Raw genomic sequence first — 26,013 nt, 5'->3', positions numbered from 1 at the left:
AAACTGTTATCTTTTCCCTCACTTCAGAGGGGTACCTGTCTGACCCTCCTTGTCAGACTCTCTCACACACTCAGCTTTCAACTGCTAACTAACTCAAAATCTTGTCAGCACCAACTGTCCTCCTGAAGCTGATTCTGACTAGCCAATCAGAGGAAGGGGGAGAAGCCTCTCAATCAAGCTCACTTTCCAGGCAGTTATTAACTCCTTCCCTTCCATCTCTGAGTGCTGCACTGTGGAAACCTTTCTTTAAATTGTATTATGTCATACGCGCTCGCAAGCTGCAGCACTGGCTTCATTGTCCTTCCACTGGCTCTGGCAACAGCGGCTTTAACCTTAACAAATGAGTGGACTCTTAGAAGCCTCAAGTGAAGATGAAAGTCTTATGTGATGCCAAAGAAAGAGGGGGATTACAATTACCAAATATAAGACTATACCATGAAGCAATATGTTTGGTGTGGCTTGAAGAATGGATGTTGTTAGAGAATCTTAAACTCTTAACTCTCGAAGGATATAAAAAATTTTTTGGTTTGCATGCGTACTTATGGTACGATAAAATTAAAGCGGATCCTATTTTTCTGCATCATTATATTAGGCGAAGTCTCTTCATGATCTGGCAAAAATATAAAAAATATTTGGATGAAGGTATCCCGATGTGGGTGGTGCCAATGGAAGCCATTGACCTGAGGATAATTTATAATAGGGAACAATGTGTGTCATATAAAGAGGTGTTGAAAATGGAGCAGAATATGATTAAGCTTAAAACAGAAGATGAAGTATCTTATTACGGATGGTTCCAATATAGGCAGATTAAAGACTTATATGATTCGGATCGTATAAAATCGGGATTTAAATGGAAAAACTCAGAATTGGAAGACTGTATACTACATGAAGGCAAGAAAAAGATTTCTAAAGTTTGTAAGATCTTGTTAAAATGGTATACAGAAGACGAAACTGTTAAAGTCCAGATGGTGAAGTGGGCTAATAACTGCAATAGAGACTTAACAATGGAGGCATGGGAATACTTATGGAAAAATACATTGAAGATATCGACTTGTACTAATATTAAAGAAAATGTTTACAAGATGATATATAGATGGTACTTAACGTTGAATAAAATAGCATATGGGAATAACAAAATGTCAGATAAGTGCTGGAAATGTAAAAACCATGAAGGTTCATTATATCATATGTGGTGGACCTGTGAGGTAGCAAAGCAGCTCTGGGGAGATATTATAGAAGCTATGACTGCAATTTTACAAATTCAAATAAATAAGAACCCAGAACTGCTGTTGTTGAATATGAATATGGAGGGGATTCCCAGGCAATATAGAACATTACTATTTTACATGACAATAGTGGCGAGAATTTTATACGCCCAGAAGTGGAAGACAAAAGAAGTACCATCTATTGAAAATTGGATACAAAAATTGCTGTACATGGCAGAAATGGACAAAATGACAAGAAAGCTGAGAGAACAGAGTCCAGAGGAATTCTGGGGGTGGGGGTGGGGGAAACTAAAACAGTATTTGGAAAAGAAGTAGGACATAAAGGGAGAAATGTGGGTGCTAGATAACTATTAATTTGGCAGAAGGAAGAGAGGGCGATCTTTACAAGAGGAGAAGAGATAAGTTAGAAACATGTTGTAATTGTTAATTTGATATTAGGTTTTTTATAGTTTAACATATAATATCTATTTTAGTAGTATATTAGAATGAATAAGAAAAGAAAAAGATATAAGCAGTAGATTTAAACAGCGGGTTGGAGATAAAGGGGGGAGGGGAAAGGGTGGGGGAATACGGAAATGAGGGTATGAATTAAAAAAATGTAATATTAAATTTTACTCACCCAATAAAAATCTTTAAAAAAAAACAAAAAAACAAATGAGTGGACTCTTCACCTCCCAATATCATGTGAGTCTATTATGGGAAGGCGGTCTTCCCATTTGCCTGGGGAAAATGCATCAGCTGCTAGATTGACCATATTTTCACAGCTAAGGTATGCTGCACGGGAAAACAACTATTTAGTTTTTCAGGCAAAAAAAAATCATCTGGTAAAAGCAGGAGACTGGACAGGTTTCTGTTCATCAGTCTCCCTTTCCAAGTTGAACAAAAAGGGAAGAAGGAGAAATCACCCAATGACAAGCAGAAAGAAAAAAATCTGACCAGATTGGGCCATTCATGTGGAATACTGATCTGGAAAGATGTGGTGTATGCACTACCTCCCTGTCATTTAATGCTGGGATAACAGTTTTAATGTGAAAAGCCCAAAAAGCCTAAAGACCCGTTTCCTGGATTTGGTTCAGTGTTCCAGAAGCTGCTTTAACGAGCCAAATTCCGTGTGCAATTTTGGCTCGTTTTCCCCATCACACATGGTCCTAATTATAATCTATGTAGTTTTGAGTCTTACTTTACAGTATGATAAAAATAATTCTATGATAAAAGCAAGAAGGAGCAAAGACTATAAGAACACCCTTCAGCATCTCCATCTTCTTTTAACTAAATGGATCAATCCCTTTCATATAAGCATTTCAGATACACACCCCAAGCCATATTATGCCTATTTAGTAGAAATATAGAAATCCTCCCTGAGCCTGCTTGCGGGGAGGGCGGAATATAAATATGATAAAATAAATAAATAAAAAATAAATATGAAAACTAGAAAATGTAAAGAAGAAATCCATTCTGCTGGAATATGGTAGTATAGCTTACCAGTGTACTACCATTCTGCATATTATGCAAGTCCCTGTGAGCATGAGCACAGAAATCCAGGCAAGCGGTGACCCCTGAGAATGGACGGCCTTCTTTCAAACCCAGACGGCACTCTGGAGCTCTGTGTTCATACTCAATCTGGAAACCAAAAACACGGATTACTTAAAAGTTTAGCACTATTTAAATTCCATGTCATCCTGCAAGAAATCATGGGTTTTTCCATTGTCTTGATGAGGTTGATAGAAATCTTGAGTACGGTGCCAGAGTTATGATCACCCAGAGCTGTGTATTTATTTATTTAAAATATTTGCATCCCACTCATGGCAAGAACACAAAAACACAAGTATCTATTAACAATATACAATCACACACACACCAATTTAAAATGCAGTCATATTTGCCCAAATAGTTTACTATACACCAAATACTATACACAAAATAAAACTGTCTTTCATGCCTTCTTAAATGCAGTCGGTGAAGGCACCATCTGCACCCACTGTGGTAGGCTATTCCAGAGGGCTACCATATGGCCTATGACCAAGCCATTGCCATATGGACAATCATATGAGAGGACATCATATGGAGAAGACTGCCTGGGGAATTTAACTGGCACGTGAGAGTATACTGGGAGATGTAGTTCAATAAATGGGAGGGCCTTAGGCTGTGAAAGGCTAGGTAAGCAATATGACCAACCTTTCTCATAAGAGCTCTTATGCTGATCAGACTTAGGTCCATCTATTCTAGCATTACCTCCACCACTGGCAAGCCATGCATTCTGGGAAGCTCATAAATTAACTTGACCAAGCAATGATAATCAGAGGTATACTGAATACATAAGTTCCATTTTTGCCTGTCATGAGCTTTTAGCCATTCAGAGGCCTCTCCATCACCAATTGATTTCATTCATAGCGATTTTAAAGGTGTAATTGCATTTTTCCTATTAAATATTTGGCTGTTATGCCAGGCTACACATATTTCTTGATGATAAACAGAGAACCAGCATTTATGTTAATGCTGATGGATGTGCACTCACACAGTGGGAATCAAATCTCCCAGATCCTAGCCCACCATTCTGATCTCTACACCATACTGGCTGTTTCCATGTCTTAGGGCTTCTGCCTTGAGGGTATGAGAAGAAGCCATGGAGATAATGGCTGATTCCAGATGGCCAGAAATTGCAGTTTTTCTGCGGAAATAATCGCTTACCGGCCACATGTTCACTTTCGTCTCCATCCGCTTTGTCTCGCAGCGTGCCGTGCCATCCCGCTTCCGGATGTTCGCACGGCCAACTGAGGTACCCGGGATTGGTTGTTTCCTCCCCGTCACAGTTGACGTCGGGGGCCTTCATTGGTTCGCATTTGTTTTTTTAAAATTTTTTTTACGTCTTTTGCGCAAATGCGCAAATGCGCAAATGTGCAGGTATGCGAATACGCAGCATCAACTTTTATGCATTTGTGCATTTGTGCATTTGTGCGCATTTGCGCAGTTCGATGTGCGCAAATATGCAGCTGCACAAATGGCGCCCGGTTTAAAAAAAAAAATTAAGGGAATATTGTTGCCGGCCGGCCGGCAAAGGAAGGAGGGAAAGGGGAGGGCCTCTCCACGGCGACGAAGCATCCAGAAGTGTGCAAACCTGTAATACGGCGTTCACACTGTCTGCTTCTGGAGCGCAACACAGCGCCATGAACCGGAGGTAAGCAGGGACGGGACATTACGGGTTTTTACGAGTGAGGTCGCTGGAAAAGCGAAAGCACTCGCTTTATTTGTGCCCGTCTGGAATCAGCCCGTCAGCAGAAGTCTCAAACGAGACTCTTTAACACACGATATATCCTCCAGTTCACTTATAGGATAGTGAAAAGTAGATCCCCCCCCCCATTTCACTCCACTGTGAAAAAGACATTTGGATGGTTGGCTATTCTGAACTGCATAGTAATCTTGAAACTAGTAGCTATTCCAAATTAATTATTGTAAATGAAAAGCTGCACTGTCGTACAAATGTACCTTCAAGAGTAATTCAAGCTTTGCTGGTTCTAATTCTCAAAAATAGTTGTTCCAAAGACTCACTATTATAAGACTTCTTTTTTGACAAAACGAAGCACACAAAGGTGCTAGGCTGGTGTTGTAAACAAATCTGTTTAAACTTACCTGGTTGTTATACGCATCAGGTGCCAACTTCTTGTAGGTGGGTGCCATCAGAGTTGAAAGAGTTTGAAAACTGGCCTCTAGCTTTTCTTCCTATTTTTAAAAGGAGTAATTCCATACACTGACAGTTAAATGGCACAATTTTACATATTACCATAAATCTAAAATGCAGCGTATGTACTTCACACCAATTCTATGTTACTCCAAAAAAGTCATAAAACTGATATAACAGAATTGAGAGGATCTTAGAAAGGGAGGTGAAACTGACAGAGCCTGGGGGAGGCAAAGAGGAAATTAGCAAACCCTCTGTGTGATCTCCCTGGCTCATGTAATTCATTTCCTGTAGCTTGGCTCTTAGTCTCACTGAAAGCAATGGAATGGAATCCATCACCAAACTGAAATGCAACTGATTTAAGTGCAAGTACATTATACCAACTTGCTGGGTTATGCTGTGCAACCTGCAGTCTGGGAAAGGTTATAGAACACAGAAACCACTCAAAAATGTCTGTGATGTATGAAAAAAAACCCATTAACGTTTCTGCATACAAAAATGATCAGCAATATTTCAAGGTAGGAGATGTTTGCTTTTAAGCAATAAGCATGTAGAATATACAGAGATTAACAATGGTCACAATCTTCTTTCAAGGAGAATATTAATTTCTACTTTGTAGCATCCTTATCCAAATATATAATAGTTATTTGTCTGGTCTTGTGTTAGTTGTAGTCAGAAACTAGCTAAAGTGACAACCAGGGATGAAATATCTTGAGGATATGAAACTTTGCACTATGAAGTACTGGATGCTTGCTAAATACAAACAATGTCTCAAGCAGTGAGTTTGTAGGAAGTTTACAACAGAAGCAGATGAGGACAGAACCCTTTACTTAGTTTTGAAAGATATCACAGTGATCTCCATCAGCCATTAGACCCAGTTTCAGGCAAATCTAGAACAGTGTGAGAACTAGATCTTTTTTAGAAAAACAGTAAAATGCAGAAATACTCAAGGGCCATTTAAAAGTCTTGATCAACTCATCATGTCCTTGAAAAATCAGGAATGCTTGATAAGTATCGAGTGAATTTTCAATGAAGATTATTAAAACCAAGCAACCAAAAACAACAACGGGGAAGCATTCAATGGGGCAACAGATCTGTCAGGGAATTTGGCTGGTCACATACAATGACTCCAAGAATCTGTATATTTAAAAACAAATTTGATCAGTGCTTAATTTCTAGCAAAAAGATATACAAGAGTTCCAGTTTGTCTAGAAAGGCCTGATCTAGAATCCTCCTTCCTCCCTTGCCAACCCTAACATTCAGGAAGTCTCTGCAGTCAATCAAAGATGGGGAGGGGGGATTGCAATTGCTCAGGGACTCTTCCTTTATAAGGTCTAGGGTTTAGTCCTGGCTTTGTACACAGGTTTTAAACTCATTCCTGATGAGCCTTGGCACAAATTAAGCTTTCTGTCTAGTCCTGTGTGTCCTTTAAAAAACAATTTGTCACCACAACTGGGATGGAAATTTTCCATACATACAAGCAATGCAGTATATTAGCACTTACCTCTTTTGGATCATCCCCTAATAGTTTAAACTTCCTTGGGATCTTGCTTCTGGCAAATTTGCATCCATTGTAGTACATACTCCACGAACATCCAAAAGAAAAAGATGCACCGCAAGTTTCAGGGTCCAGCCCTTGACAAGCACAAGTTCGTCTACAAAAGAAGAGATTTACTTTTGTGGCAAATGTGCTAATCAACACTAGAGGTGGGCACGATCCAAAAAAAAAATACCAATCAAGCTGATCGTGGATTGGCGCTGGCGACGATCCCAAATTAACGATCCACACTGGTCATCTCTCATTTCCGATCTGTGGATCGTGGAGGCAAAAGCGGAGGGGCGCCCTGCTGTTCCCAGCGATACAGGAACGGTGGCTGATACCGGCAGCATCTGTGTTTGTGTTTGGCTGTCTGTGTTTCGCTGTCAGAGCTGCCTATCAGGGTTTGCAGGGATGAGATTGGAGTGCCCATGGTTACAGAACACCCCTTTCCCCCTCCCTCCCTTGGGTGTCTTCTCCCAGCTGGTGACTGCTTTGCTGCTCCGTGGTTGGAAGGAAGGCTGATCAAGGCAAGCTGGGCTTCCATTCGCGTTTTCAGGGCAACAGAAGGAGGGCAAACACAGCTCAGGCATTCCCCTGGCTCCGTTGCCAGGGCAACAGATTGCTGGTGCCTGAGTGTCTGGCTTCCCGATCTGAGCACGATCACCCCGATCAAGCCCTGATCAAGCCTCCCTCCCAACTGCTGGATCGTTGGCTGTGCCCGAGCATGATCTGCCGGGTCCCGATCGTGTGATTGCCATTATCGTGGTTTTTTTGCGATCATAATGCGGATTGTGCCCATCTCTAATCAACACCTTGGCCTCTTCTGCCCGGTGAAGTTTATATTGGGCTTTTTGCATATTTAGCACGAGGACTGGGTTTGCTTTATTCATCAGTTCTAGCCTCATACTGATTTGATTCTTTAATTCTGCACTTTGAAGGAGTTGAACCAAAGTGGTGTCTGTTTTTTATTTCTGCTCTAGAAAAATGCCCCAATTCTGTTGTGAACTTTCTGGGGGATGATAATACATCAGCATTTTCATCAGTGTTTTTAAAAAGAATTTATGCACAGGTATAGCAACATTGTCATGTTTAGATGTTAAAGGGGTTGTATGATTGGCTGAGGAGTTCAGGAGGGAAACTGTTGCAAAATTCAGGGCTCTCTGCAGAGTTTTTGTTAGCCATTGCAGCATTTTTCCCTAGCACTGCAAACTCTTTTAAACTTTTTTTGAGTGAAACACCGACACTGCAGCATTGGTCTTGAAAAAAAGAAATTAAAAAAAACCCAGGAAAAACAAAGTCTTTCTGAGTGGTGCTTTTTTGCCTGGGAGGACAATTTACTGCCAAGGTTAACGGCTGAGGTTAACTACCCAGGCTACTGTTCATACACAATGCAAAACGAACCACAACAACTTTTTTAAAAAGATGACAGCTGAGAGTGGTGGGGGAAGGAAGGAGAGGAAAGGATTTTCACATTGTTGTTCAACCAATCAGGATAGAGTAGAAGCTGAATGGCAGGGCCAGGGCTTACCCCAAAGAAAACATTCTGAACTGAAAAAAAGTCATCTTAACATTGAGGAAGAAAAAAAAACATTGAGATATGTGTGCAAGGAGAAAGCTACAGAAAAGACTGATTCTGTGGCAGATGCAGCCTTTCTCTGTAGAATGCAAAAAAAAAAATCTAGGAAGCAGCTTGGAGACTGACCATGTGCAGAACTCAGAGGATACATTGAAGCTGTATGGGACCAAAACCGGCTAAAAAGCCCCTGCAGGAAAGTCCCATGTCCATCAATATTAACTAGACAAAGAATTAAGAAAACCTCACTATATGTTGCAAAGACCTCGTGTTCGTTGGTGGTTTGTTGGTTTTGCACCTCTCAGCTGCACTCCTGCTTGCAACTGCGGTGTGTGGGGAGAAGTGGCTTTCCCCCAAGAACTGCACTGGCAAGCAGAAATGGACATCATGTATCTAGGGCCCTTTTTGCACTTAAGGTTTAAACCGCCATTTATGAGCATTCACCATGATCGCAATGGCTTCAGCATGGCACCCCCACGCTCCACACTGTCCAAGGCAATTTCAATTTGGCATCTTGTTTTTCATTTTAGAAGGGCTTTGAAGCCTCGGTGCAGTTTTGGGCTTTCAGGGCTTTGCAATTCATGTCACACTTTTTTTAACTTTGAGCAATGTTGGACCCTATCTCCCCCTGTATCTGTTGATTGGGCTGTCCTGTGTCCACTGGAGAGGCAATTGGTGGTGGAGTTTTGGGGGGAAACATGTACTTTTTGTGCTTGTTCCACTCTCATTTTTTTAAAGCCAAGCCAGGAAAGGGTTAAAATGCTGCTGCTTTATTCCCTCCCAGCAGCTTCCCTGCTGCTTTGCTTCCAAGGGGCTGTGCAAAACACTTGTTTTTTTTTTTCTCTTTGACAAAACCCAAAACATATCTGGGAGGGAGGGAAAAGTAGCCATTTAATCCTTTCCTGGCTTTTAAAGGCAGGAGGAATGTGCAGTAATGTTATCATGTTACAAGGCTACAATGCTACAACATTACAACCCATTCTTGCCTTTGGAAAAAAAAGTGTGGGTGCATGCCCCAAGGGAGGAAGGGAAAAGCAACCATTTAACTCTTTCCTGGCTTTTAAAAGCCAGCAGGGAATAAGTGGCAATGTTAGGAATCATTCCTGGCTTAAAAAAAAAAAAAAGAGAGTGTGTGTATACCCGGGAGGAAGGAAGCCAATGGAGAAGCAGCCTTATGACCCGTACCTTGCTTTTTTACTGATAAAAATGGCAGAAAAGGAGTTCAGAGAGCTGAGGAGGGTGGGAGTGGTTAATTCCACACAGACCAATCAGCTCCTGGGCAAAAGGATAGGGGGGAGAAGAGAAGCAGAAGGGGCAATCTAGAATTCGCACTGACATTAGTCGGGCCAGATGCTTTTCAGTAGTGGCTTAAAAATAAAATTGTGGTATGTCTGCAGGGGAAAAATTGGGGATACTGTGTCCCATGACTACCTTGCAAGTGTGAAACTCTTGCAAGTGTGGGAAGCAGAACAGATGCTGAAACACTTTAAAGTCCCAGTGAGAAAAGGACCTAGGAAGCACAAAACCTCTCATCACGTCTGATACAAAGAACTAGTGTCATAAAATAACAAACACAGGACGTTGTGTAGTGAGACACTTCTTACCCCAAGTATTTCATTATCATAGTTGCAAGACATATTTTTACATACAGAACATTCATCCCTTTATCCATCTGTTCTCCAAGGAGCTCACCAGCACATATGGTTTTCTCTTTCTTATTTTCATAACAACCTAATGAGGCACCTTCGGCTAAGAGAGATTGGCCCAAGGCTACCCCAGTCTCAGCAAGCAATTTTTGTTAGCTTGAAAAAGAAGCCATTATGTAGCATGAGTTGGATACAGCCAACTCTGGGTCTCATTCTTGGTTAATTCCCCTCCTTATTGCTGCCCTGTCCAACTTGATTGTTGTCCATGCAAGTTCTATATTCCCTGCATAGTCTTTTGGGTGGTCACAGGGGACCCCTCCTCTCATTTTCACCAGTGGAAAAACTGGTTGGATCCAACCTTATACATTCAATTTTTAATGAAAAAATACTGCTAATTTGTTGCAATCAAACAGTTGTGAGTTGGATGTTACTGATATCATTTCAGTGTTCCCAGTTATGGTGGGGTTAAATGTTGATCTAGAAATATTTCATTACAGTGATAAGATGGCAATTGTCTATATCTCACACTGTTCCATATCACATACCGTTCAAGCTCATGACCACCTGTGAAATGTAAGGCACTCACATTAAATAGACTAACAGCTAGACCATAAACACAGTTTATTTGTAAGTATACTCTACTGAATTCAAGAAGACTTAACTTCCTAGTCAGCATGTTTAGATCTGCATTTATTCATGAAAGTCTAATAAACTTTTGGCACTCACATAAATCCTGTGCAAGATTATTATGTCTCATCACCTTCACAATGGGGAATGAAACAGTGTTTATACAGGACTCAGATTTAGGAGTAATGAAGGTAAAACGTCTCAGGAAAAAACAGAGAGTCTTGTGGTCAGATGAGCACAAGTGTCTGACTAGCCAGGAGACTGAGAAGGTACAGAATATGTGAAACAGCAACCACATGTGAAACAGCACCAACATAATTTCAGGCAGTGGTGCCTGCTTACTGCAGGTAACCTCTTGTTCTCAGCCCCAATCCCTCACCCTTGAGAACTTGAGGAGAAGGAAAAAATATGGCCAGAAAATGGCCTCTATGGTGCCTTTCTAGGAATTTCCACATGGTCTTTACCACAGAGATTAGGAGAAGTTCCTAGACTATCACCTGGAAGTGACATCATACTCTCCCCAGGCACCACCTTTGAAAGCTCCTGGCATTTGCTGATGCAGTGCTGGCAATGATATTCCAAAGACATTTAAGGACTGTACAGGCTCTTCAAGTTCTGCATGGTAGACAGAACTTACTACCATTATTGCACAAAGTAGACTAGGGAGAGTTCATCTGAGCAATTTGATGAGGCAAGAAGCATTAAAAGAATCATGGCCGACTTGCAGGCAGACCCCCCTCAACCACGCACTTGCTGCCATTGCACTGTGGAATGCGTATGCAGCCTGCTGCAGGAAGTCGCTCAGGCAGACAGCATGAGGGGACCTATGGTCACAGAGGCGAGAGGAAGTTGTTTTTCTCCTTTTACAGGATTAACTCCTCCTAGTGAATCACCACACATAAATAGTATTTTAGTGAGAATATTATACTCTCATAAAAACCAAAAGAGGAGAAAGTAAATTTCATTGAAATTATTTTTCTGTATACCTTTATACCTAGCTCTTCTAGTAGCTATAACTAAAAGTACATACTTAACTTACTCTTCATTTAGAGCACAACGGCGGTTCGTGAGCGTGCCATACTTCTTCAGAGTTTCTGAGAGTTCCGAATACAGCTTGTCTGCTAGGCTCTGAGGAATTCCTTCCCACACCAAGATCAGGACAACTATTACTGCGGTTTCACAGGTGTGGCCTGCACGTTCTCGCACCAAACAAAGCAGTTTTTCTTCAGTGCTACTTCTACGAATCACCTGCATCCCACACAAAAAAGAAAAGACTCAAAATGTGATTTCTTTTTGGCAAAGTACAAAAGATGATAGACCTTCTTGACTTAAAATCTCACTTGTGCCCTGACTGTAACACAAATCCTTTCTTTAACCACTGGATCAGAATAAGGTTGCCAGCCTAGGAGAAGGAAGGAGAGCAAGGATGAGGAAAAAGACATCATGCCAATGACACAACATCACTTCCAGCAAATATCCAGAAGGGATCCCATATTGATGATGTGATGTTGATGTGAAGCTCTAGAGTACAGGCAAAATCCTATGGTGTAATCATGGAGGTTTGCCCCAATCCTAGATTTGCTAGAATTTACTCCCTCCCATTTGATCTTCATACCACTCTTGTGACTGAGAGACAGATTGCCCTAAGCTTGTGCAGTAAGGCTCACGGCAGAATAAGGATTTGAACTGTGGTCTCTGAATAATAGCTGGGGGGAGTGTGTCTCAGTGATAGAGCATCTGCTTGGCCCAGAGAAGGCCCCAAGTTCAATCCCTGGTGTCTCCAGTTAAAAAAGGATTAAGCAGTAGGTGACATGAAAGACCTTTGCCTGAGTAGATAATACTGCCTTTGATGGACCAAGGGTCTGATTCAGTACAGTGACATGTGTTCACGTGTAGTAGATTACCACCATTCTAATTTCAATGGTATACTGACTTTCCAATGAGGATTTATCTTTTAAAATATTTGCCTTTCAAAAAAACGTTTAGCAGCATTCTTACCCATTTAGCGATAGGACATCCTTGAGCACTTTTGCCCTCCTTCCCTGTATACACAATCCTCTCGATTCTTATGGCATTGCCTTTTTGTCCAAACCTTCACATAGATATAAAAAAAATGCACAAATGAATATGAGCATAAGAATATGGTAGGCATTCTTTGTGTCTTTGGTTTATGAATTCCAATCCTAATCAAATCCCTTACTGTAGTGAGCACAACATTAATATTATTATTTTTACTTGCCATTATACTTTGCAAGAGACAATGTACATGAAAATGACCTCCATGTAAGAAAAAGGAATGTGCAAAATAGCCCTCTGAAAAGATTAGGAACTGCAGACAAATCAGTCTATAGCAGAAGTGGCTCCTTATCATTGTATATAACAAATGGGCTAAACTTTGAACTACTTTCCATGACGACACTTCTACTTGTCACGTTGTATATGTTAACAGTGCTAAACATTTGAGCATTGCTTTTTAAAAATACCCTTTGATATTCTTTTGGCCAATTGGAGCTCAGAAGTGCAGCTCTCCAATTCACAGGCAGGGCAAAACCAGGATCAGAGCACAGGAGAAGAGGTGGTGGTGGTGCAGGGGAGGCGAGGTCTTGTCTTTATTATCCAGTAATAGGCTTAACAGAGCCCCGTGGCGCAGAGTGGTAAGCCGCAGTACTGCAGCCCAAGCTCTGCTCACGACCTGAGTTTGATCCTGGTGGAAGCCAGGTTCAGGTAGCTGGCTCAAGGTTGAATCAGCCTTCCATCCTTCTGAGGTCGGTAAAATGAGTACTCAGTTTCCTGGGGGTAAAGTGTGGATGACTGGGGAAGGCAATGGCAAACCACCCTGTAAAAAGTCTGCCAAGAAAACATTGTGATGCGACGTCCCCCCATGGGTCAGTAATGACTCGGTGCTTTCACAGGGGACTACCTTTACTTTTTAATAGGCTCAACAACATCTTATTTTTATGGAGTTTATGCTTATTTAAAATTTTATTTTCAAGGCAGCATATAACAACAAAAATCAGACATAAAATCAGTCAAGAACTCACAGACAAATGCAAAATCAGGTGGCTAATTCAGTGGTGCAACAAAGACGTTCTTTTGAGAGTTATTAGCTTTTTAATCTCCTTTCTGTACTGTCACTGCTGCCTTAAATCCCTCCCTCCTTATTGCAATATTAGATGATGGCACAACACAGTTAAAAAGTTCGAAGAGGGATGAGTTGCTGATTTCAGCTTTTTCTCATTGCCCTTTAAGAAACAAATTATAAATCTTCCTGAAATGACAGTATGACAGTCATCATCACCATCAGAAGATGATGGGGGTGGAAAAGGAACTTGAAACTGTTCTTTGATACCTCTTTGGGTTTTATTTCTGTTGGTGAAATATGGGATACTTTTAGATGACAGGTTCATTACACCTGTTAGCTAGCTTGGGACAGACTGGGAATGAACATGGACTATGTGCTACTTAGGTGTGATTCAGCCATAACAGCAAATCATACTGCATTAATAGTCCCTGAATATTTTGGGGCTTGTATATTCACACTTATCCTCATGAGCAGTGATAGACAGGTTAGTTATTTCCAGTTTGCCATTATACCTAACCAGCCAACCATGGTATGTGCTTACCTTGGAAGCTAAGCTTCCAGACAATGGTTTGTGCCCTGACCAGTGGTACAAGGCCAAACCGCAGGTACAAACTCAAGAATAACTATAGTAAAAGTTTTGTTATCTGGTACTTGATTAGGCAGAATACTCAGTTAATGGACATTGCCAAGAGGGGAGGGCAAGCTCTTCCCCCTCAGCTACCACACCTCTGTCTTTTGGTGAATATACTCCAGTCCTGCCTTTACAGCCAGCCAGCTTGATGCCTTTGGCTACTGCTGGGCCTTTGACAGCTGAGGTTCTTCTTGGGTTTCTCTTTCCCACTCAGCCTGTCTTGAGTTATCAGGAACCAGTTTTGCCTGAGGGCTTCAAGGCCTCTGGGCAGCTGGCCTGCTTCTTTGCCTGCTGCACAGGAGGGTTTCATGGCTGAGGGGGGGAGGGAGGAAAAGGTTCCACCAGGCATGGGACTTTTGTAGGGTTGTCAGGTCTCCTTTCCTGGCACTCACCTGTTCTGTTTTCTTCACGTGAGAGCTTTTCACTGTGTCACTCTTGTGAGTAACATCATCATGCCACCCTGGGAGCGCACCTGGGAGGCCAGTTCCCCAGCCTTTCCCCCTGCTGGCCAGGTGAGTGGTGGCAGGGGGCAGAGGGTGGGAATGGGGGATCCCCAGCTGTCACCTGGGGAACGGCAACCTTAGGCTGTTGTCATAGCATCTCCAGTGTGGTGGAATTTAATTCAGGGCAGATTCCTCCAGGAAGTATCCAGTATATTTGATTAACTGGCAACCACAATTCCCCATGAAGGGTTGGGCTGTGAATCAGCACTCTGTTGATTTGAATCCTCTATTGCCATGAACTCAGCAGGTGGCCTTGGGTAAGCCACTCCTTTCAGCCCCAGCTCCCCAATTGTACTGTGAGGATAATAATAACATGGACTCTGCACATCAGCTCTGTGTGGGTTCTAATCTGTCTAGAAGAGCAGTATATAAGCACACATGCCTTATTTTGGCATGTAAGGGGAAGAATGAGAGTACAAAGGTGAGAACCAACAAGGGCTGGTTCCACAGTGACATCCATGGTTTCCTGTTATAGCTGAATTAAGCCTAATATATGTCCTTGGGACGTAGGTCACTATGTTGCTAAGTGTGAGAGGAAATTTTCAAAATTTTATATTAAAACCCCATGGAATGAAAAGTATTCTGAGTAAAATCTTGTCTTAAAATATTTTCCTCATTCCAAAAGGCGGGGGGGGGGGGGAATCATAGGAGGTTTTTCTAGTGCTCTCAAAACTGCTGTATTTTTCCATCAGAATTTGTTTTAAACTCCTAAGACTTTTTCATGGTACACATGCTAAGGGAAACGTATTAAAAAGCATTCCATCCATTCCAAAAGGAAGCAACAAATGTTTCATAGGATTTTTTCCCCCATTCTCCAAATTTCCATTTGAAAAACTAAAAAAAATCATCAGATTTTCCAGCTATACGTTTTGAATGAGTGAAACTTTATCTTGGAAAGCTTTCCACTCATTTCAAAGAAAAAAAAATCATAGAACTTTTTTGGTGCTTCCCCAAGTTTCCTGAGTTTTTCATCAGAAAAACTGAAAAAGTCCTAAAGGGGAGGTTGGGTTTCTTTTTTCTGAATTTTTCTGATTTTAATAGGTCTTTCCAGTGTTCTCCCATTTTCCCAATGATAACATCTCTAATTGTTTCTGAAGGCATCTTGAATTGTTTTCACTCATTCATAGCCTGAATGGGAAAACACGGAGTGACTTACAACAGAACAGTGTATATGTGATTTGTGCAGGCCCTCAAATGCACTGGTCGCATTGCATGGAAAAGTTGGTGTGGCAGGAGTACTGAGACTCCAGAGTTCCAGAACGCACCTAATTCCAATAGACCGTGTATATCCTATATGATGAAATCATATTTGCATGTGACATTTGTTTGCCTGCCACTGTGGAGAATGCTTATAGCACAAAACTAAATAAAATCTCACCTTTGCACATCTGACTAATGTTCTGTAAAATAGCATGACTACTTACTAATTTTCAAAGCTGAAGCTGATCATTTATTTCCATTGAAAATAAAACAGACTTCACTAGATTACTAATATAAACAAGGTGAATCCTATTTTTTTTAGCTGCCTTTTCCTGTCTCCCTTATGTACTTTGGCATGCAGGACCCCACTGGGAATACTAGGTCATTGCCGGTTTTTAGAGTCACTGCCAACCCTCTTGCTTGGCAGGCTGGTGAATGCTTGTTCCTGTTTGGATTTGCTGGCATCTGCCTGAGAGTGGGCAGCTTTATGACAGCAAGCCAGCAAAACTGTCAAATATTGTGACTCTCCGGTGAATAGCACAGTGCCCAGTGTTGGCAGGGCTGTAATAGTCAGCCTACCAGTAATTACTTGGGTTTGCTATTTGGTGTTCTTTATGTGCAAAGACTGGAAAAAATTCTAACATGCAGAAATGGATAAACTTTCATTTGCTGTATGCCTTAGTGTTCATTACCGTTCTTCCATTATTTCTCTAATAGCAGCCACATTAGGACCAGCTCCTAGATGGGTATAGAAAGGACCTTCATCTTTTTCAATAATCTGCTCTGTTTAAAAACAAGATTGAAACAAAAAAAGTTAATATTTAGACTTCAAGGATTTCTTTAGAAGTTACATGGCAAAGCTCATGTTTGGCTTATACATCTAATTCAGACTACTTTGGATCTCAAGAAGACTTGTAATGTTCCAAAATATAGATCACATATAGAACTAAGTCATCCTGGAAGACTCTTTGCTTGGTGCTTAGCAGGTAATTCATGCACACTGATGATTTTTGTGAGTGAGAGTGCATGTGGTTATAGTTTCACTCTGAGATAAGAAATGTTACAGTTCAAGCCAACTGCATAAGAAATAAGACCATTATTTATTTGACTATTACATTTTAGACATTTCCCCTCCAAAACTGGCCTCCAAAGTGGATTAAAACAGTTTAAAATACAGGCAGGGCTTTTTTTCAGCATGAACGCGGGGGAACGGAGTTCCGGAACCTCTTGAAAATGGTCTCATGGGTGGTGGCCCCGCCCCCTGATCTCCAGACAGAGGGGAGTTTAGATTGCCCTCTGCGCCGCCGTGGAGGGCAATCTAAACTCCCCTCTGTCTGGAGATCAGGGGGCAGGGCCACCACCCATGTGACCATTTTCTCTGAGGGCAACCCCACTGAGTTCCACCACCTCTTTTCCCAGAAAAAAAGCCCTGAATACAGGTATACAGAAAATAAAATAAATGGTGTGCGTGAGATCAGGGTGATGTCTGGGTGCTCCCCAATTCTGCTTCTGGCCTTACTTCTTGGGAGAACGGGGATTCTTGGCTGGAGCTCCATTTGGGGCATGAGAGGCAGGTGGTAATGCTAGAGGTGGGTAACTTTGATGAGAGGAGTTGTTAATTCCCACCTGGTGGGCACCTGGCAATCCTATAGAGTAGGCATGTATCATAAGATTACTTTTTTCCCTTTGAAAGGCTAAACCTAGTTCAGAGGCATACATTTAAATAATTTGTTGAAAAATAAAAGTCCCTCATGGAGAATTGCTTCTGAAAGCCAGGACAGAAGCTTGTGAGGTTTGTGAATAGTTTGATTGCTATCATGCACTTGCACACATGATTTGGATGTGTGTAATGATGATTGCCCAGGTCCAAGTTGGAGGGGGTCTTGTGTCAGCCTGCCCACCAAATATCTTTAAAAGATATGAGATGATGCTGCAACTAAAGTGCCTTGTGCTTGCAGGTCTCACCTCTGCAGTCCAGTCCCTGGAGCACCATGCCCCCCCCCTGGCCGGCCTGGCTTTGATATTCCAAGTAGCCTGTCAGGGAGAAAGTGATTCAGAAAGGGCTGCAGAGGGAAAGAGAGAATCTTCAGAGCCCCCTATCCACATATCCTTTTAGTGCTTTAAATCACCACCCCACACCACAGATTTGAGAGCCAGTGCGTGGGACTCTAATCTGCAGAACCGGGTTTGGGTCCCCACTCCTCCACTTGAAGCCAGCTGGGTGACCTTGGGTCAGTCAGAGCTTCTAGGAGCTCTTTCAGCCCCACCCACCTCACAGGGTGATTGTTGTGGGGATAATAATAGCATACTTTGTAAACCCACTCTGAGTGGGTGTTAAGTCATCCTGAAGGTCGGTATATAAATCAAATGTTGTTATTATTATTGATTTCTTGTTTAGTTTTTTGTGATTTTGGCTTTGCATTCCTAGCCTTGTTCCAATGGTAACTTCTGGGGAGAAACCATGCACACAAGATACTTAAATGCACAGGCACCTTTCCCTTGTTCCATCTCCCCCTATACTATGCTGAGAAAGTAAACAATCCAACAGATGTGTTACTGTCAATATATGACTACAGGAAGTTCCTGGCCCATCAATCCATTACCACTCAAGAAAGGAGGACGGATCGTGAGGTCAGGAAGATTCCATAAATGTGGCACAGCACCTTTCTCTCGTGATTTTCTCTAAACAGTCAAGGGGCTATGGGCGGGGAGGGAATGTGAGAGCTTGAGATTCCTACCAGGTTGAGATTTCTTCCCCAGAAGGTACAGTTTGAATACAAGCTCAAAGAAATGGAGCTTCCTTATTAAAAGACATCTGGAAAGTTTGGAAATGATACCATGGGAAGGAGAATTGGTTAGCACTTGTAAGTTGCACAGTAACAGAACTGAATGTATTTCTCCTAAGCATGGAACTTACTCACCAACACAGCTACATGATGGGAAATCATACTGGGTTTTGACAGGTGTATCTAATAAGTTTTTCACAGGGGTATCCAGTAACTTGGAAGGGGACTCTAAAAAATGATTGAGAGCTGTCCCAGCAGTTCTTTTGGTTGGTGTTTTTTCATTATAATGAATTGCCTGTTGATCGAAAGAGGCTGTGTGGCTGTTGAAATCTGCAGCAGTGGAGTTTCTTGACAGAATAGTGATGGGACCTGCAGTTTCAACCTTCACATGTTTAGGGGATTTGATAGTAAGCGACTTGTGATCAAAGAGCGTTTTGACCTGAATCTGCTTCAGCTGCTGCTCCATTGTTTCAATGATACTTTTTTGTTGCACGTTCTCACAGCCAAAATGCTGAACCTCTTGTTTAATTGTTTTCTTCCACATTTTGTTTTCCACAGCTGATGGACGCAGGCAGACATTAGACTTGGAGCTCGCTTCCATTTTGATAGATTTGTTCCCCATGCTGGCACACATCTCGGATTTGTTTTGATTGACTTGTTGTTCTTGTTTGTTCAAGATGTGCCATCTAAGAGCAGCATGCTTTTGAAAATCTCTGTGCGGCTGAGATGGAAGATGGCCCCCTCTCGGATCAAATGTGTGGGAAGGAGCTTGCTGACTATATGGCGGGTACCTTTGTTGCTGGCTACACATGTTGGCATTCAAACTAGGATATCCCTGGGCCTGCTGGAAGGGTAACTGTACAGCGGAAGTTTGGGGTGACTGCGGCTTTTGTTCTTGAAAGCACTGGGACAAATTTTGTTTGGAGGTCATGCTATTTGGATAATATTGCATATGCTGCACATCATGTGTTAAGTTATTGGCAAAGAGCTCAGAGTTCATAGCAGGTTCCTTTTTCTCAGAAACTAAGTGCATGTTGTTTGGGTAGGAATGCGTCATAACGGTATTTGCTTTAAAAGTGTGATTATAAAGGGAATCTTCATTGTTCATACTTGATACTCGGTCTGGTCTGGTCTGAGAGTTTTGTACTGGGAAATAATTGTTTGCTGTTTCAAAGCACTCTTCTAATTTAAGCTGACTCAAAGGAGTCCCTCCCAGTTGCTGCTCTTGGTTGTTGTTGGAATGGTGAAAGGTCTGGTGGACTTCTCTGCTCTTCATTTGAACTGTGTGCTGCTGTGGGTTCAAAGTGAGTTGCGTGCTCTGTGGCAATCGTGTTGGCTGTGTCTGGAGCATTTGCTGCAGAATATGTGACTGTAGGGATTGTTCATTCTCCATTGGTGAAGAACGTAAGTGCTGTGGCTTTAACGGTGCCTCCAAAGACTGTTCCGTGCAGCATTCTGCTGGAGCCTGAAAGTGAAAGGGCTTCGCAGTTTGTTGCTGTTCATGAGATTTTAACAGAGGGTCTCCTTTGGTAGGCTGCGGTGAGTGCTTTTGAAACTGCATTTGCTGGTCAGCTGTAAGGTGAGGTGGCAGTTGTGTCCCCTCACTTTTGTACAGTGCAGACATCTGTTCAAACTGCCTAACGTTCTGGTAGCAAGATGGTCCCGAAACCCCTTTGGAGATATCGGGGCTTCCGGAATACTGCTTTGGATGTGTCCGCTCATTTGAATTTGACTGGAGCATTGTCCTCAAAAGCACCTCATTTGATTTGTGGGGAGACTTGCTGGGGCGAAACTGAGAAGGCACCATTACGGCCCACGGAGGTTCCAAACGAGGGTGTGGCAGCAGCAGCTGATCTTTCCCCAAACCTTTTTCATTGTCAGCCAGGGTCTCCTGATTAATTTGGCCCAAGGTATGCTGATAATGTTGTTGCATCTCTTTCCTGTTCCCTAATATTCCTGAGTTTTGAACTTGAGGCTCCAAGTTTGGTTTCATTTCTTCTGGGTATTGTTGCCTGATCTCTGACGTCATCGCCATGAGTGCCAGATCCGTCTCACTGCCCATCTGTTGTGAAACTTGAACCTCTTGTTGGAGACTCTGTTGAGAACTAAGTGCTTTCTGGAGAAGGCCAGGAATTTGGGTTGAGAGCTTTCCTTGCTGTTGCTGCTCTACCTTCTTTTCTCTCAAATGAATTTCTTCACCTCGGGCATCATAAGAATTATGCCCATCTGTAACCCCAATGGACAGAATATTTCTCATTTCTGAAGCTGGGGATGAAGCTGCCACAGGAGCTGGACTGAACGAATCTTTCTTGACCATGGAGCGTTGCTGGAACAAAGCATCATTTTCTCCTGCCGGCTCAGGCAATCTCTCTGAGCTCTGGTTTGGAACTTCCAGATCATTATTGGGATTTAATGAGAACTCTTGATTGGGTAATGAGAAATTCTGACTGGGTACTTGATCCATGTTTCCTGGGACATCAGTATCCTCACACGTGGACTGATGTACATCTGCAGAATTTTGTTGCGGTAACTGTAGTTCTGAGTTCTGAAATGTGAAATATGCTGGCAACATGGATGGTTTATTGGAGTTTTCTGTACAGTGGACCTCAGTAGCCAAAGCAGTTAGCACCTGAGGCAGCTCAGAGTTTGAGGTCTGTGGGGAGCTGATCGGCCCTGAGGTATGGGATGAATGTGGTGTCCCACAGGCCAACTCATTCGTTGTCCAAGTATTTATGGCATTTCTGAGAGACGTTGTGTTCTGCATTGCAATGGAAACATGATCTGGATTATACTGAGACAGTGTTTTCTCCAGAAGTTCACCGTGCATGCTTTCCATAGAAGAGGCAGAAACTATAGCACCATTAGGCATTGGCATTGCCTTGTTCTTATATAATAAGACAGTGTCCCCATTGTGGCAATTAATATTTTCACTCTCCAGTTCGTTCTGAATCTGGGGAACATGAAAAGTTTCTGAAGCACCACAGTTGTATCTTGAAGACTGTGTAAGAACTGAAGCTGCATTTTTTTCTTCTGCAAAACCTGCCAAGTCATTCTCTCTGCATGAATTAGAAACATCTGGTTGATTGATCTTGTCTAATAAGGTCTCTTTTTCTTCTTCGTCTTGTTTCAGTTTCTTGTTCTGGTGAAGTACATACAGAGAAGGCTCACTGAAAGTGCGTTTTATCCCACCATTTTGCATATACCTGGTACAATCTCTCCTTTCCTGTAGAAGGTCAGGGCTTATTCGATTATTTGCACTCCCTTTTGCGGTATGCTTTATTCCAAAGTTGGCCTTGAAATGCAGCCATGTGTGGTCACCATTGACTTCGTTGTGGGTCTTCTCTGCTAACGGGTTTCCATTCTGCAGCTTCACTGACAACGGTTCTGCCTGACAAACATGAGAAGGATGTGGTATTAGAAATGGACTCAAACTACTCTCTTCAACATGGCTGGTTCTATCCTGTTCCATCTGGTCTATTCTGGGGCCATCCACAAGGTTGCCCTTTTATTGTATCTGAAAGAGAAAATGAGGGAGGGGGAAATCCAAGTTTATTTGATACACACCAAAACAAAGAAACTGTGCACCAACACTTACACAGTACTTATGTATCTATCAGTGCCATCCCAAGCAACTCCACCCCAGTCTGTTCAGTTGTGCTTACTCCTAGGAAAATGTTCCCAGTAAACTGCAATTCTAAGTAGTATTAACTCTTCTCTGTCCATTGAAGTCAGTGGTCTTATATTGGTGTATCTTTGCTTAGGTTTACACTATCAGTCTCCCAATTTCTACATGTGGCATATCAAGTTATAGCAGACTTCCCCTTACTAGAGAAAGAACTGCATTATACATTACAGTGGAAAGAAGCAAACATTTATACTCAATCTTCAATTCTATTCCATAGTTTGTGAACCAGATGGAGGTGAATAGGATGGATCCAACCAGCTTTTCTACTGGCGAAAAAGGGAGGATGCAGTCCCCTTTTCACCACAAAAAATAATGTGCTGGAGACCACAGGATCTGTATGTAAAAAGTCATGTCGGTTGGTGGCTACAATCAGAGCCGTTTTCACACATGCCCTGGGAGATCGTGCAAACTCACGGCATGAAGCATCTTCCTAGCATGATCTACCGACACAATCCCCTTTAATGGCCCGATGATGTCAGAAAAAGGGCCATTAAACGGGATCATGCCGGGAAATCACACTAGGAAGACGCTTTTATGGCATGAGTTTCGCGCAATCTTCCAGGTGCAAGGCTGTGTGGAAATGGCCCAGGATTGATTGAGATTGCTCAAAAGCTGGCTGGATCCTACCTATATATGTCTACAATTAATAGTCGTTTTATACTAAGAATGCTGGTCCATCCAACTCCTTATTGTCTACTTTGACAAGCAGGAAAAAATCTTTTCACAGCATCTGCTACTGAAAAGCATTTAATCTGAGATGCCAGGAACTGAACCAGGAGACTTCCATGTTTCTATGACAGTGACTCGTATTTAACATTACTGATGCTTGTAGAACATACACTACATTCATTAAGCATTAAGCTTGCCCATAAAAGGAATAAATTAAATTTTAGGACTGTCAATTATTTTTAAAACTGTGATCAATCAGTGTTTAATCAATCTGACTAGAATTGTATATTATAAGGTTGGTTCCAGCCAGGTTTTCTGGAGGTGACTGCCCCTTTGACTGCCCCCCCCCCCAAAAGCTATGTTGGGATAATGGGACCTGCATGGACAAAAGGAACTGTAATAAGCAGGAGAACTGAGTGACTTTAAGTGAAATCAAGCTAGTGTAACCCATTATGTTTCAGCAAGGATGCCCTTTTGAGGATCCTGAAGTAATGACACACTTTATGAGTTACATACATAAGAACAAAAACAGACCTTCAAAATTAGGAACAACAGATGTGTATTAAATAAAATGTATGAATATGAACAAAGGGAACACTAGCTAGAATAGAAACATACTAGAACCAAAAACTTCATTTTAAAAACGTTTTAATGTCTTCTGATGAAGTCTCAGGGTCAAGGGAGATCCTGAGCATTCAGTTCGACTGAGCACGTCCACCCTTAGTTGCCTGTGAATCTCAATGCTAGATGATAAACCATAATAATTATCATCAACTCTGTTTGATTAAGGAAGATAGGATTTGGCATGCTAGCCCTGTCCCCAACTTCTGCATATCAAGAAGGCAGCCTGCACAGAATTGTACATCTGCAGGTTCTTCCCATATTAGGGGAAAGGGGGATTAAAGCTTATATTTTTCAGTGGGATGGATTCAAAGGACCTTCTTCCATCTGCAACTGACACCTTCATTTCCAAACCATGCATTTATATTTGCATATTCCTCATCATTTGGTGAAATATCAAAGCACTGTTATTGATTTCAAAATAAAGTACAGTTTCATAGAATGTAGGTGCTACTGCTTACTTAAGCATGTGGTCTCTTCCAGGTAGGCCCACAGCAATGGGGGCGGGGGCAAAGGTTCTTTTAGAAATACACCATGTCCTCTCTCTCTCTCTGACTTTTATCTCTTTTTGCTACTTTGTGGTCTGCTTCTGGGTTGGGGATTGTTATATCTACACAATTTTAGACTGTTCCATGTGTGGATTATGCTGTGTTTAAATTCTAGGTTATTTTTAACGCCTTTGGCTTGTTTTTTAGTGGCTTGTTTTAATGACTTTGGCTTGTTTAAAATTAAATAAATAAATAAATTTCCAACGTTCTTTAAAAATAAAGCCGACTGTGTAAAAAGAGTCTGGCTCCATTTAATACTGAAAAGATCACAGGGCAGCTTTTATACCAGCTCCTGGAGGAAAGCCAACAGGAGGAACTGGAGAAAAATGAGTGCCCAGTCCCACTCATCTTAGTCTCTTTTAATCAGTAATGGCAAGTCACTGTGTGACAGTGCAGGACACTTTTACTTTTCAGTGAATGATCATTGTCCTTCTCTCCTCACCTGCCTCAAGATCTGGGGTTATGGCTTAAAGGACATAGGAGTATGCTTGAATTTTTCACTACAGAAAAGATTAATTCGTTGCAAAGGTCCAAGGGAGCAGCATATCTAGGCAGTTTTAAGCCCTCACTTCCAAAGTATCAGATTGTTAGGATAATCTAAATATATTTGAGGATAATCTCTTCTCTTACTTATTAATGCACTAACCATTCTCTCTCTCTCACACACACATCTACAAAACAAGATAATATTCACGTGATCCTTGATGTTGCAAGCACATATTGGCATCAAGTCCATGTTGGAACACTTGGGTGTGGCAGCAACCTAATAATTCATTTCTTTTCAACTCAGCATATGTTGTCATTTTTAGGGAAGACGTATGTCTGGGAACTTCTTTTTGTTATGAACAGCATTTTGTGTACATGAGTATCACACATGGTAACACCTGACCTACAAAGCTTTTTTTATTTCCATCACAAACTCAACAAAAACAACAAAAACTTGTCAGCTGACACCAGATGCTCTTTTCCTGTTTCCTTGTTTTCTTTTAAGACAATAACATTTCCCATAGAGGCATCTTCCCTTCTGCTCTGATAAAGGATACCATAAATTGTTTCATATTGACACATCATGTTATTTGTATGCCTTTCACTGGATTTATGTTTGGAAACAACTTGTCAAAGCCTGTTTTCCCTTTCCTTCATGCTGCTCTTATTGAGAAGTAAACATGTTTCCTTCAGAGTAGAAGTGTTGTGCTAACTGTTCTCTCAAAATCTTGCTTGTCTCCACAGCCAGAAAGGGAGAGAAGCTGAGGATAAGTTGGTAGCAGCTTTTAAGAGCTTCAAGAAAAAGGACTGGGTTGAGCAATCTGATTCTATAACCTTCTAAACCACACCCAGTTCTGAAGTTACTGAAAATTAATCAACTTTTTTAAAGGCTGTAATTACTAAACGTATTAACATATCATTATCTTTCATCTGTAAGTAATAATTTATGAACTGAATATTAAATTAATATGGAAGGACTTATGGCAATCTCATCTGATATTATGTTAGTCATGTGTTATAGTTTTTCATTAGTCACAAGCATTGTTGTATGTAAAAATAGTAATAGACTACAAAACAACAATAAAGTTAGAACATAACCATTCTATTCCCTTTGATAAGGGAATATTGTGTGACTTTCCTCCAAGGAAAGAGGGACGTGGAAAGGAGGAACGTATCAAATGTATTTTGAACTCTAGCAAAAAAAGGAAATGAAGCAGCCACATTGTAATGCTCTAGGAATGCCTCATAGAGATTTGAGTAATTCCTAGAGTGTTGTGGTGTAACTATGACATCACTTCCAGTTTTTCACTAGCAGTGATGTCACAATGTACAGGACCCCCCCCCCCCCCGAAAGCTCCATTATTTGTGAGCGCTGTGCTGGCAACTCCAAGTCCATCCGATTATAAGTGTTATTGGCCACACTTCATCCTAACACATATTTGTCTCAGTTTAGAAAATGAAAGAAACAAAACAAGATAATCAATACAATAAAGGATTATTACATGAGTGGCTAT

At 41.6% G+C, this 26,013-nt stretch overlaps 1 protein-coding gene across 1 annotated transcript in view; it reads right to left on the bottom strand.

Annotated features, from left to right (window-relative positions):
• TET2 (tet methylcytosine dioxygenase 2) overlaps positions 1–26,013 on the bottom strand; it is a 98,429-nt gene that overhangs the window by 11,826 nt on the left and 60,590 nt on the right. The window contains exons 2-8 of the mRNA XM_054990261.1: positions 18,626–22,004; positions 16,397–16,487; positions 12,287–12,380; positions 11,328–11,536; positions 6,407–6,557; positions 4,854–4,943; positions 2,709–2,846 (exon numbers count right to left, since the gene is read on the bottom strand). Of these exons, the coding sequence (XP_054846236.1) occupies positions 2,709–2,846; positions 4,854–4,943; positions 6,407–6,557; positions 11,328–11,536; positions 12,287–12,380; positions 16,397–16,487; positions 18,626–21,959 (4,107 nt within the window). The 5' untranslated portion in view covers positions 21,960–22,004. The remainder of the gene's footprint in view (positions 1–2,708; positions 2,847–4,853; positions 4,944–6,406; positions 6,558–11,327; positions 11,537–12,286; positions 12,381–16,396; positions 16,488–18,625; positions 22,005–26,013) is intronic.

The sequence above is a fragment of the Eublepharis macularius genome, chromosome 10 (genome assembly GCF_028583425.1).
Source record: "Eublepharis macularius isolate TG4126 chromosome 10, MPM_Emac_v1.0, whole genome shotgun sequence".
NCBI lineage: Eukaryota > Metazoa > Chordata > Lepidosauria > Squamata > Eublepharidae > Eublepharis > Eublepharis macularius.
This window is presented reverse-complemented; position numbering and strand designations above follow the sequence as displayed.